At 33.7% G+C, this 14,593-nt stretch overlaps 1 protein-coding gene across 6 annotated transcripts in view; it reads left to right on the plus strand.

Moving 5' to 3' along the window:
* PIK3C2G (phosphatidylinositol-4-phosphate 3-kinase catalytic subunit type 2 gamma) overlaps nucleotides 1-14,593 on the plus strand; it is a 372,544-nt gene that overhangs the window by 331,322 nt on the left and 26,629 nt on the right. For all 6 annotated transcript variants that reach the window (XM_069491534.1, XM_069491537.1, XM_069491533.1 and 3 more), the window contains one exon: nucleotides 11,937-12,031. In XM_069491534.1, coding sequence (XP_069347635.1) covers nucleotides 11,937-12,031 — 95 coding nt within the window. The remainder of the gene's footprint in view (nucleotides 1-11,936; nucleotides 12,032-14,593) is intronic.

The raw sequence follows: 14,593 nt of genomic DNA on the forward strand, positions 1-14,593 counted from the left end.
GAAAGTATCTTTAATTCAAGGACTCACTTTTCCACTGTGCTTTGTGCTATACTCACAAATCCTAAATCAATGCATGAAGACCATATCTCCCTCATTCCTCTATGTTTTACCAACTGTGTGACATCGTTCTCTAAGGTGCTTTGGTTGTATAGACAAACCATAAACAATATTAGGTAAATAAAGCAATTTCTTACATTTTACAGCACTTACCTAAGGAAAAATGATGTAGGCAATACAATATGTTTCTTTATTTATTGTCATAATTCACAAGCACCTAATAAATATGTTCTTTAAAAATGTTATTAGCTAAGGAAAATTTTTACAATCAGTATTATGAATTTGAATAATCCAGATTTTGAAAAAAATCAAACATGAGGTTGTAGAATTCTAGAAATGTCAGACTTTTTAAAAAGGTAACTAGTTTGACCTCTATTCTATCATTAAAGTCCCTCAAGAAAGTTGTTTCTCTGTGTTTCAAGAAATTAAACTGCAGATCACTATCAGATTTTTTATTTTGCTAATAGTATTATCTCTCTGAAAGATGTTTTGAAATACACATGCACACAAAAAATGTAGAGTTATTTATTGCAAAAACTGAAATGGTTGAGAATTTTTTTCTGTTTTTATCTCTTGCATCATACAATAATCAAGATTTGTTTCAGCCGTGATGGTTGACAAAAGATTCGATTTTCAATATTTTTAGGTTATAGGCTACATATTAAATATAACCTAATATCTTAAAACAACAGAACACATCTTCAAAGCAGAATATGCAAATTACAACAAACAAGAGTTGGTAGAAAGTTGTTCCTTCTGTGCTTTTGAAATTATTTTCTTTCGTACTTCTGAATTTTTATTCTTTTGTCAAGACCATCAGTTGATTCTAAGCAAGAAGCACAATATTTATTTTAAGCAGTATTCTTGTCAGTTAGTTGAAAATTTGAGTTTAAATTGTGAAATGATTACAGGGGAAAGTTATTTAAGTGTTTTAAAATATTGGTTTACACAGGAAAACTTTAAGCAAAAATCCCAGGTTTCACCCTTTTACTACCTCTGCTAATTAATTAAGATGGTGGATTCTGGATACTATGCATCTGGGCACGTGACTTATAAAGTTCATATTAGTAACAAAATGTAACCCTGGATCTGGGAGATACTAATACACTAATGTTTACTACTAACTAAACATGACTTGGGAGAGCAATAGAAGAATTATCTTTTCTCAAGTGTCAATCCAATCATCTCTCTCTTCTACTTTAAACTCTTCCTTGGCTTCCCATTGCCCTTAGTCAGGGTCAATGTCATGCACTAGTGACCTGTGCAGTCACACAGGACAGGACAATTACAAAGGTCCCACACTTGGGTTAATACCCTGCTGCCACTGTCATAAGATTCTTAGTATTTTTTTTGTGTGTGTGTGTGAGACAGGGTCTCACTCTGTCACCCAGGCTGGAGAGCAGTGGCCCAATCATAGCTCAATACAGCCTCGAACTCCTGGGCTCTAGTAATCCTCCTACCTCAGTCTCTTGAGTAGCTAGGACTATAGGTGTGCGCCACCACGTGTAACTTTTTTTTTTTTTTTTTTTTTTTTTTTCATAGAGACTAGGTCTCATTATGTTGCCTAGGCTGATCTGAATACCCTGGTCCCAAGCCTTCCTCCCACCTCGGCCTCCCAAACTGCTGAGAGTACAGTCATAAGCCACCACGCCCTGCCTCTTAATAACTTTTGAAAAAGAGTCCTGGAATTTTTATTTTGCACTGGGTCTCACAAATTATGTAGCTGGCCCTGCCCTTAGGAGAAAGGCCAAAACCCCTATCACGGCACCCCAGCACACTCTGGTCCCCACCTCCTTCCCTTTCTAGTCTACTGTCAGGCCCTTCTGCAGCTTGACTTCTATCTTTTCCAGTCCCTCAACTAAGACAAGCTCCTCTGTACCTCACAGATGCAATTCTGCCTGCCTGGATCCCTTGGCTCCTCTTCCATCTTCTCCATTCTTTTATGCATCCTTCAGATTTCAGCACAGTTATCTTTGCTCTATATTCCTATCCTGTTCTTTCTTCCAGACATTTATTGACTGCAGTGATGACTCTGGCTTATGTGTTTATCTGTAGACAAGAAATCCCTGAGGGGGGCAATCCGTGTCTGTGTGGCTCCCTATTGTATTCCCAGGGCCTGGCACCGTGTCTGGCCTACTCTAGCTGCTCAATAAATAATTACTGAATAGATGATTGATGGCAGAAAGGGCAAGTATGAAAGACACACTGATATTCTCAGTTGAGGTAGCTTTTTATAAAAAGGACAAGAGAGAAAAAACCCCAAATCCAAAATCAGGCTACTCTTCCCACTCGTGACTTCATAGGGAAATATCCTGGCACAGGAAATTCAAGGCCTCCCAACCACTAGAATTCTCTTGAAGTCTCACCTGGGAAAAAAATCTTCTACAAGTTATCACATTAAATATTACGGACACAAGACTCAACCAAATCCAGAATGTTGCTAGATTTGGTCTTAAGTGTTTATTCTTTAACTCCCTAATGGCATGATCCAATCTATTCTCCAAAAATTAGTATAACACCCGTGCCAAATAATACCTCCACACACACAAAAAAAATCATAATAAAATGATCCATTCTTCACTACTACACAGCTCTGACACACAGAAGATAGATTTTTGTCAAGTTTAGAAATAATAACATAGGGCCGGGCGCGGTGGCTCACGCCTGTAATCCTAGCACTCTGGGAGGCCGAGGTGGGCGGATCGTTTGAGCTCAGGAGTTCGAGACCAGCCTGAGCAAGAGCGAGACCCCACCTCTACTAAAAATAGAAAGAAATTATATGGACAGCTAAAAATATATATAGAAAAAAAAAAAAATTAGCCGGGCATGGTGGTGCATGCCTGTAGTCCCAGCTACTCGGGAGGCTGAGACAGGAGGATCGCTTGAGCTCAGGAGTTTGAGGTTGCTGTGAGCTAGGCTGACGCCACGGCACTCACTCTAGCCTGAGTAACAGAGTGAGACTCTGTCTCAAAAAAAAAAAAAATAGAAAAAGAAATAATAACATAGGTAATGGAGTAGAACATGATCAACAATTGTCAGGGTTAAGGGAATGAGTTAATGAGTATATTTAGATGTCATTAATAATTACAAATAATTGCAAACACAAGCTTTCGAGCATTACTTTATATCACCACCTCCCGTTTGAGACGTTAATTTATAAGGGAACTTGGAGCCGTGTAGTCTACGTGCCAGAGTCTCACTGGTTAATGTTCTAGCTACTTGGCTTGGGTAGAGCCCAGACCAGTTATTTATCGGTTGAAGTATGCTACTCAGGTTTTCAATTTAAATTGTCATGATACAAAAGAGCAAGAGACGTAGGAATAGAACTATTTAGAAATAAATACTTTCAGTTGAAAGCTTTAAAATAATAGCCATTTTGCTATATTATATCATATAACCTCATGTTTTTAATTAGGAAAATATTTTAGACTTTTACTTGTCCTTGATCTGGAGAGGAAAAGATGGAAAATAGATGAGTTAGAAGGCTCTCTCTAATTATCTCATCTGTAATAGCTGGGTGTTAAAGGATATAGCTGAAATCTAAGAAATCAAGCAACAAAAAAATCTAATCATATACATAATATTAGTGTGAGGAAACAGTAAGAAAGATCACAATATTGAATATAATTGGGTGGCGGATGAAAGTAGAGTGAGAAAGATTATGCACAAATTTTATCTTTGTTTCTACTAAGAAACAAATATTGTCAAAAGAACTAACAGTCTAAGGCTATTAAATAAAGGTAGCTACTAGAACAAAAATAACAATTTTCCTAAGTATCATAAATACATAAAAATAAAAATAAATTACTTAATGAAAGATTTTCTTTAAGAATCATAAAAATAAAAACATAAAACAGTAAGATAGAACTAAGGGAAAACATATCTGTTATACCAATAAGTATAAATGGATTTATCTATTTAGAATAATTTTTTTTCAAATTAAAGTAAAAATGCAAATCATAACACTATGTGAAAACAAACCTAAAGCAAAGTGATTTAAAAAGGATAAAAATTAAAATATAGCCATAGGTATATTAGGCAAATACAAAGAAATCGGAGGTAACAATCTTAATAATGAAATGAGGAATTTAGGCCAAAAAGCATTGAATTAAACAAGGAATAGAACCTTAAACTATAATGAATATAATTCTTCAATAATGACATGAGCAGTTATGACTATTTATCAAATAATATGATGCAACATATATAAAGCAGAAATTATGGAACACACAAGGAGAAACACACAAAAGCACACTTGTAGCAGGATATTCTAATTTATATCTCTCAATTTATGAAAGACCAAATGGAAACAAATAAATAGATCCACAGAATAAATAGTAATTCATAAGGCCAAATTGATTAATTTATATCAAATTCTTTATCCTGAAAATAGAGAATTCATCTTGTCTTCAAGTATCTATGCACATCCATGAAAATAGATTTTATATTTGACCACAAATAAATTTCAATAAATTATATAAAATAGAAATGGTGTATACAGTATTCTCTAATTGTGATACAATAAAATAAAAAATTAATATAAACTTTCAGAAAGCTAGAAGACACTTAGGTTTGGAAATTTAAAAATATCTCTCTTGAGCAATTGTTGGGTCAAAAGTAATTACAAACCAAATTTGCAAAATTTCTCAACAACAGCAAAAATGAAGTACTACCTCTCAGAAACTACAAGAGAAAGACAAAGCAATGCTCAATTATTGGAGTAATTGGAATAAGAGCCACAAAACAAACCAAAGGAAACAAAAAAAATGGATAAAGATAAAAGTAGATATTAATGAATCAGAGCAAAGAAAATAGCGGAACTAATAAGTTAATCCAGTAGTAAAAAGTAGAAAATAACATATATAAGTCACTATCTAACCTAAAGAAAAGAATGGAGGGAAATGCAAATGAACAAAATACTGAAGGAGAAGCAAAAAGTAATCATAGAAAGAGATGGAATTAAAGAACAGTAAGAGACTACCTGTTCAATTCTATGAAAATAAATTTGCAAACCTGTCTGAAATTGATAGTTTTCTAGGAAAGAACAATTTACTCACCCAAGAGAAGATGATTCTAAGATTAAATTTGATTAAATAAATGAGGCTTCAAAAAGCAACCAAAACTTTTATAGTTTTTTAAAAAATATGAAGTTTGCATGATTTCCAAAGGGATTCTACCAAGCCTTTAAAAAGTAGACAATACCACTGTTATTTAAACAATTCCAGAGCAAAGAAAAATAAGGAAAATTTTCCATATTATTTTTATGAAGTGCATAAAGTATTTATACCAGCAGCTTCAAGCATTACAAGGGTTGCAAATAAGAAATCACAGGCCAATCTTGCTTATGAATATCAATGGAAAATTGTAAATAAAATTTTAGCCAAAATAATCCATCAGCACGCTAAAGGAATATAATTTACCATGACCAGAAATGCAAGAACAGTGCAATATTAGTACTATGCATAATATATAATAAATATTATTGTATTAATAGATTTAAGGAGAAAAATTACACGGTCATTACTATAGACCCTGAAAAAGGCATTTGATAAATTGAATGAACTTTCTTGATAAAACACTCAATAAAATAAAAATTTAAAAGGATGAAATCCTGTCATTCTTGGCAACATGTATAGAACTGGAAGACATTATGTTAAGTGAAATAAGTCAGGAATAGAAAATTAAATACTGCCTGTTCTCACTCAGATGTGGAAACTATTAATAAAAAAAAGTTGATCTCATAGAAGTAAAAAGATGAACAGGGTATACTAGAAGCTGGGAAGAGTAGGAGGAAGGGAAAGATAGGGAGAGATTTGTTAATGAATACAAAATTACAGCTAGATAGGAGGAATAAGTTCTGGTGTTTTAGAACATTGTAAGATAATTATAGTTAACAATAGTATATTATATAGTTTCAGATAACTAGAAGGATATTGAACATTCCTAACATAAAGATATGATAAATGATTGAGATGATGGATATGCTAATTACCCGGATCTGATCACCATACATTATATGTATAGAAACATTACTAATTACCCCATAAATATGTACAATTGTTATGTGTCATTTAAAAATTAAAGTTAAAAAGTATAAAAAAATTAAAAATAAAAATTAATAGATAATGCCTTTACATGCGGAAATATATTCATTTTGGCTTTCCAAAGCCCACATCAGGCATGACAGGGAGGTACTGGAAAAGCATCCCTATTAAGGCATAGAATAGGGCACCATGTCCAGGCTCAGCACGATGATTTTACATTGTGCTGAATGTACCAGCTCTAACATATGACTCATTCCTTTACCCCCTGCAACTCTTTGCTCAAAATTTATTTTCTCAAAAACAACTACCCTGATCAGCCCATCTAAAATTGCAAACTGCCCCTTATTCTGGAAGCCCCCAATGCCCTTATCCTACTCTGAGATTTTTTTCTTATCATTTATTATATTCAGAATATTATAACTTTTACTTATTTATTATGCTTATTACTTTTTGCATGTCTCCCCTGCTACTATAGAGTGCCAAGAGAGGAATTTTGTCTAATCTATTCCAAGAGCCCAGAACAGTGCCTTGTCCATAATAGGTCAATCAATATTTGTGAAATGACTAAGTAAAACAGAGAAAGAAATTAGAAGCATAAACCTTGACAAGAGGAAGACCATATGAGCAGTCTTTGTAAGTAATACTATCATATACCTAGAATAATAAGAATCAGCTAAAAGTCTACCACAAATGATAAGAGAATTCAATAAAAGTATCAGATACCAAATTGATGTATGGATGGATAGCTAGCATATATTATATTAACATATATGATAGCTATCTATTATATATAAATATAATACATAAAAATAAATATCTCATATGTATAAAATAACTAGTTAGAGTATATAAAAGAAGAAAAGATCCCATTTACAATAGTAATAAAAAAAAATACCTAGGAATAATTCAATGGGAAATGTGTAAGACCAAATGAGGAAAACCTTAAAACACTACTTAGGAATTTGAAAGCTACTTTGAACAAATGGAAAGATATATTATGTTCTTGGATGGAAGATTAAACATCTTAAAGATGTCATATATTCCAATTAATTTTGAAGCTTAATATAATTTTTAAAAAATATTAACAGATTTGTTTTTAACTAGATAACCTAATTTTATAGTTCAGAAACAAAGAAAAACCAGGAAAACTTAGTAAAATCAGAGTAATGAGGGAAGACAAGCCCTACCAGATACAAAAACACATTTCAAAACCCCAATTATTAAAAGTGTGTTGTCAGTGTATAAACAGATGCATAAATGGAACATAATATAATGTTCCATAAATATTTGTAGAGCCAAATTCATTCAGGAATTTAATAGTATGTGACCCAAAAAAGTAAAGAAAAATTCAACAAATGGTGTTGGGATAAATACTTTATACCATGTGCCAGAATAAATAACAAATAGAGGGAAGATTTTAAATGAAGTAATGAAACCACACATGTGACAAAGAAAACACAAAAAACCTCTTTATAATTTAAAATGAACTGCTATAGCTATGTCTCCAAATCCAGAAGCCATAACAATTCTGCATGGCATAAGACACTATAACAAAGTCAAAAAAAAAAAAAAGAAAAAGAAAGTAAAGATAAGTGACAAAATGGGTGAAATATTGGCAATACTTCAAGACAAAAGGTTGATTATTTGACACAAAACCTTCTCTTAGAACGTGGTCAGAAAAACACCAAAAACCAAATAGAAAATTTGGTAAAGAGTGTAAAAAGATAACCCACAAAAAAGAAAATACAAGTGGCTCTTAACCAAGTGAAAAGATACTCAACCTCACTCATAAGAGAAACGCAAATTAAATTACAGTGACACCATTTTTTTCCTCATCTGATTGGCAAAAACCCAAAAATTTAATTAACAAGCTTTGTTATAAATCAGCAGGCACTCTTATACACTGCCTGTGATAATGCAAATTGGTACCACCTCCATGGAAGATAATTTGGCGACATTTATCAAAATTACAAATGCTAATACTCTTTCACCAGCAATTCTGCTATTGGAAATTTAGTGCATGATATTTGTGCACAGGTACAAAGTGATGCATGTACAAGGCTATTTACAGCAACATGATTTGTAATAGCTACAAAACATTGGAAACAGCCCACCTGCCATCAATAGGAAACTGATTAAATAAAGTACTTTCATTTAATGGAATACTATGAAACTGTATTTTGGAAAATAAAAAATATCTGTATTATTGATGTAAAAATATCTCCGAGATCTTTGTGCAGAATAGTGAATATGCTCTGCCTTTTGTAGAAAAGGGGGAAATAGAAATACTTATTCATATCGTTTATACGGAGCAACTCTAGAAGGATATGTCTGCCTCTGGAGGGATATACGGAAACTGATAAAATAATAGGGTGGGGGAGAACTGGGTGGATAGATATTAGGAAGACTTTTTACTATATATTTTTAAAATAATTTTAAATCATATGACTATATTATCATCTGAAAAAAAGTTAAAATTTGAAACAGTATTTTTAATGCCAATAGACATGTTATTCATAATAAGCAATGTGTTAGCTATTGTAGTGCAATGTATTCATCTGTAGGATCAATAATATTTTAACAGTTCTTGGGGTTACTATCAATGGTTTCACTAAACGTGGTCAAATCCCTCAGACTAACTTGAAGCAGAAGACCCAAATAGTCTAGCATCTTCTTGTCCCTATTCTCAAATTCTCCCTCTTGTGTTCTTCGTATAAACTATTTCCCTATGTCACGCCCCCCTTTTTGGCTCCCTTACAGCATGATGTTATGAACATAGACTTCAGAGATCATTCATTCCTGTATTTGTTGTCTGCATGACTTTGGACCAAGTGCCTTAGTTTCCTCATGTATAAAAAGACAATAATACAAACTTCATGGATTTGCTGTGAGGATTTAGTGAGTAACTGTACATAAGCTGTTAGCCTGGCACACAGTAAGACTTATAGAAGTATTAAATCTCTCTACTACTGCAACTACAATAACTACTAAGACTTCCCAGTGGCATGAATTTTCACTGGGTTCTGAACTCTGGCATGTTTTGCTGGACACTGTGGTTACCAATCTTGCATAAAGGGTCTAGAGTGGAATATCATCTTCAGTCAGTTCAAGTAGCAGCTGTACCTTTACTACTATTTAGGCACTCAATCATAAATTTATGCTAATTTCTGCCTTTGAATTAAAACTTTTCTGATTAAACACACTGAGTTTCTGCTTAATAATTCTTTCACTCTTTAATTCAAATATAATGTTCATTGTGCATAAAAGAGTCATTTGTATTTTTAGCACCTTTATAACAAAAGTTCAACAACATTTTTTTATTATGAAATGCAATTTACTTCAATTCTGCATTCAGAATTAACTCATACTATATCTAACTCACAATGTCTCTGTTATTGTAATCAAAGTATTTTAAGTAATTTTATTATATTTATGTAATTATCATTTCAGTTGCCAAAAACACTATTTCCAATGTCAGTAATTCACATTATTGACAATAAAATTCATTAAGATTGCCTATATACAATGTGTAAACTACTCAAATAGACATGTACAAGGCTTTGGGGGAGAAACCATACTGCTCAGGTGTAATTTTCAAATAGTAGAGAAGATTAGAGAATTAGGATTGACTATCAGAAAACAATATGGACCACAATAAGCCCCCAGTTGAATACTGACAAATTTTTTGTTATTAGTACATTTCTTCTCTCTGAATTTCCTTAGAGAATATACAACCAGAGATTATCAAGGAAAATATTAGTAAAACTGTAAATTATGCTTAATCTTTGGGCTATAAACCAGAGTTTCTAATTAAAAAACGAAAGTTCTCATTTTAATGATGTAATGATGCAACTCAAAAGAAAAATGAATGTTATTTTTTTATTAAATAAATATTTATTGTGTACATTAATGGAGCAAGTGTTGGCTCATGTCCTTTAGAGATACAGGGAAAAGAAGCAGGCCCTGAGGTAGACCATAATCCACTAAACAAATTGAAACATGTAAAATAATTATGACATAAATATTAAATGATAAGGGCTGTGTTCGGAGAGTTCACAGAGAGGTGACCACAGAAACCATTTTGCATTTTTACTAGGCTTTGAAGAAAGGTGGAAGTTTAGTAGACAAAAATGGTTAACAAAATCCTTTCAAGTGAAGGGAATAATTAAAGAAATGACTAGAAGGAAAGAGTAGAGCATGTTTGTAGAACTAAACATAAGTATGACAGTATAGAATAATATAGAGGAATAAAACACAGTAATAAGAAGCAACAATGAGATATCACTTAACTTCAGTGATAATGGCTTTTGTCAAAAGTCCCAAAACAATAAATGTTGGTGTGGATGCAGAGAGATAGGAACACTCATACACTGCTGGTGGGACTGCAAACTAGTACAACCTCTGTGGAAAGCAATAGGGAGATATCTCAAAGAGATACAAGTAGAACTACCATTTGATCCAGTAATCCCATTACTGGGAATCTACCCAAAGGAACAAAAGACATACTATCAAAAAGACATCTGCTCTCAAATGTTTATAGCAGCACAATTCACAATTGCAAAGATGTGGAAACAAACCTAAGTGCCCATCAATACATGAGTGGATTAATAAAATGTGGTATATTGTATAGAGTTCTACTCTATACCATGGAGTTCTACTCAGCCACAAAAAAGAGTGATGGTCTAGCACCTCTTGTATTATCCTGGATAGAGCTGGAGCCCATTCTTCTAAGTAAAGTATCACAGGAATGGAAAAACAAGCACCACATGTACTCACCATCAAATTGGTATTAATTGATCAATACTTTTATGTGCACAGATAGTAGTAACATTCATCAGCTTTCAGGCAGGTGGGAGGCGGAAGGATGGAATGGGTGTATTCACACCTAATGAGTGCAGTGTCCACCATCTGGGGGATGGACACGCTTGAAGCTCTGACTCAGGTGGGGCAAAGGCAATATATGTAACCTAAACATTTGGACCCCCATAATATGCTGAAATAAATTAAAAAAAAAAGAAGCAACAATACAAGGCTGAGAAATTTAGACCTTTTTTTCATAGGCAATGGAAAGCTATGAGAGTTACTTCAATCAGAAGTAATTTTATAAAAGTTGCTGTATGAAACTTACATTGGTAATCGTGTACAAATAGATTTGGATTGGGGGGAAGGTAAGAAAATGTTCTAGTAGTTCAGGCAAAAGGTTTATATGATTCTGAATTAGGTGCTATGGGACAAGACAGGAAGAGATGAGTGCAAATATGTAAAGAAAGACTATTAGTAATTTTACAAACACTTAATTGAGCACTTATGATGTGACCATTTTTGAATTTTATCAGCTAATCATCTCAACTACCCAGAAGTAGTTAACTATTATTTCCATTTTACATAAAGTTGATTTAGTCACGATGACACAGTCATAAGTAGTAGTGCTGGGACTTGAATCCCAGGTTCACTGACTTCTAAAGTCTATGCTTTTAACCTCTGTGATCTCTAATACTTTAAGCTCATTATACTGAACATTAAGGAGAAAATCGGAGCCAAAAATGACCCTGAGATTTTAAGCTTAAGTAATTGAGGAAATAATGGCACCAATCAAAAAAAAAAAAAAAAACCCACATGGAATTTAGGAGGAAGAGTTACTTCAGGAAGATTAGACACAAATCCCGCCTCTATGCAACCAACTCTGCTTCCTGAAGAGTATTAAGATTCCAACATTATCTGAAGAATGTTTTTCCTATATATTATTCATTGGTCCTGTTTTAGTCTTTAAATGTTGGTTTATTCTGCGATGAGCTGCTTCCAAATTAACTCACTGGAACTCTATTGTTTTATCAGGTGAGAAGTTTTCTGACAAGAAACCTCAGGTGCAATTAGTCATATCATATGAGGATGTGAAGCTGACCATACTAGTGAAACACATGAAAAACATCGTAAGTTTATTATATATAATAAGAACCATGTAAACCTACATTTAGAAATCATTTACTTCCTTTGGGCAATTAGTGTCAACATTAATAAGAAGAATGAGTATAGTGACCAATTTTAAGTAAGCAACGATGAGCCAATTATAATGTTTTTGCCTCAGTATGGTTGTGACCCTGGGGGTAAAGACTATAAAATATTTCACAGGGAAAGTCCTAGAATGAACATTGGACTTTATTTAAAATGAAGTGTCAGGGTAAAACTAGTGAAAAGGCTCTGAAAAAGCAGGAATAGCTGGAAGATAAAGCCTAAAAGAAAAAAAGGCAGTGTCCCAAGGATTTCCACCTAGCTCATCATGCCGAGCTTTTTGGAGGATTGACTCTACTTTTTTGCGAAGGGCCAGTACCTTCTCTGTGAAGCCAAGAACCCTTAGGGTTTTCCCCCACTTCTCACTGTACCTTGAGTTTATAGAGTTTATAGCATCCTAATAGTTATCATATTCTGATGTAATCACTTATGCATATTTCTTTCTCCCCAAAAGATGATCATTTTTTTGAGAACAAGAATCCCATCTTCTCATTCCCAGAACCTAGAGCAAAATATGTAGTTAGCCTCTAAGGAAAACTGAACACTCCACTGTCTATTACACCCCACTTAATGATGGGTCAAGTCAGAGGCAAGGATAGTAATTGGGCTACATCATTATGAAAGAGAAGGAGCTTTGTATGTTTCAGGGTAAGTGACTAATGATCCGAGACTGGGTGCAGTAAGCAGAAAAGGAGAACTCTAAACCTCACCATCTCTTCCAATCTTCCTCAAGTCTAGTGAAAATGTGTCCTCCACGTAACTCCCCAGATGACTACACCGGATGTGGAGAAAGTCAGTGACACAATTTGGCTCTTTTCTTTAAGCATGTGAATCTCTCGGGATGCATTTGGAAGGATCTAAAGGAGAAAACTCTTCTCTGCATGACATGCATCTGAAACATACCAGTACTTAATAAATATTAGTATTTGTTCAGTGAACAAATAAGTGGCATAATTTGAAGAGGATACATTTGTTACAAACTTAGCATTAGCCAGACATCCAAGGATGCTTATTTGTAAATCTGTGGTGTTCACAATCAGCAATTTTTGTAATATTTGGACAAATATTTTAAATTTTTTTGATAAATCTTTTACTCATTAAAATAATTATTTTCCATTTGCTTTTGGTAAAGTAATCCTCTTAAATTAAAATAACAGTTGTTTAAGAAACTCTTACATTGGAAAATGAACACTCCATTAGATATTATTTATGGATACATGCATGTTTATGGATTTTAAGCATCTATATAAACATAATTTATCATCTGATAAAACAATATGTTAAGAAATATTAATCAAGGTAACAACTTAGGTATGTATATGATATATGATGGCCTTGAACATAGTCTTCTTGGAAACTATGTATTTATTCCAGTAATGTTGTCATCGCTCAAAACATTTTAGAGCAAGCCTGTTGAAATTGCTTTTGGATCAGCCATATAAACCATACAGTAAACTTGGTCACACCTAATTTTTGATCAAAAACAATATTAACCAACCTGATTACCCATTTCGTTCCCCAGTTGGATCCCCAAATTACTTTCGAAAGTTTTCAAAAATGCATTTTACACTCAAATGAAGTTGCACTGCCAATGAGGATATTCAAAATGAGTGTGATGCAGGCATGAAGGGAGGGCAGCGAGTGTGAAACAGCAACAGTTGAAGACAGAGATCAAGTTATGGATAAATAGCAAATGACCAAAGGAATCCTATAAAAAGTGAAAAACCACTTAGGTCCACTAGAGCCTATACATTGTCAATGCTTGCAGAAAGCTATTAATAATGTAGTAATACTACTTTCAGTCTAACTTCTCAATCTACCTGCTGGCACTAAAATCTCTCTGTGAGAATTCAGTCCTAGACCTCTTCTCTTTTTCTTCCTCTAGCCTCATGGCTTTAAATATCACTTACATGACTTTTTCTTCCATATCTGCAACTCCAGCTTGGAATTCTCCCCTAAAATCCAGAGCTGCATGTACAACTGATTATTCAACAACTCTAGTGGAAATATGATAAGCACCTCAAACTTAATATGCACCAAATCAAAATTCTGATGACTGTCCCCCTAAACCTGCTTCTTTTGTAATATTTCTCATCTCAGTAAATAACACCTTCACCCTCCTCATTACTCAGGTTAAAATCCTTAGACTCATTTTGACTCTTCTTCTCCCACAAAATACATCCATTTTATCAGCAAATTCTGTCAGTCTGCTTTCAAAATAAATCTAGAATCCCACTGCTCTTCACCTCCACTGCTACCACCATTGGTTAGAGCCACCATCATCTCTTACCTGAATTGCTGGTGTAGCTTCTTAACAGTTCTCCCTGCCCGTATTTCTTCATAATCTCTTCCTAACCTAGCAGCCAGAATGTTCCTTTGAGAATAAAAGTCAGATCCTGTTATTCCTCTCTTCATATTCCTTTGGGGAAGGAGCTTCAAATCACTTAAATGACAGCCAAGGTACTTGTTAATGACTTCTGAGA

Source organism: Eulemur rufifrons, chromosome 16 (assembly GCF_041146395.1).
Source record: "Eulemur rufifrons isolate Redbay chromosome 16, OSU_ERuf_1, whole genome shotgun sequence".
Taxonomy (NCBI): domain Eukaryota; kingdom Metazoa; phylum Chordata; class Mammalia; order Primates; family Lemuridae; genus Eulemur; species Eulemur rufifrons.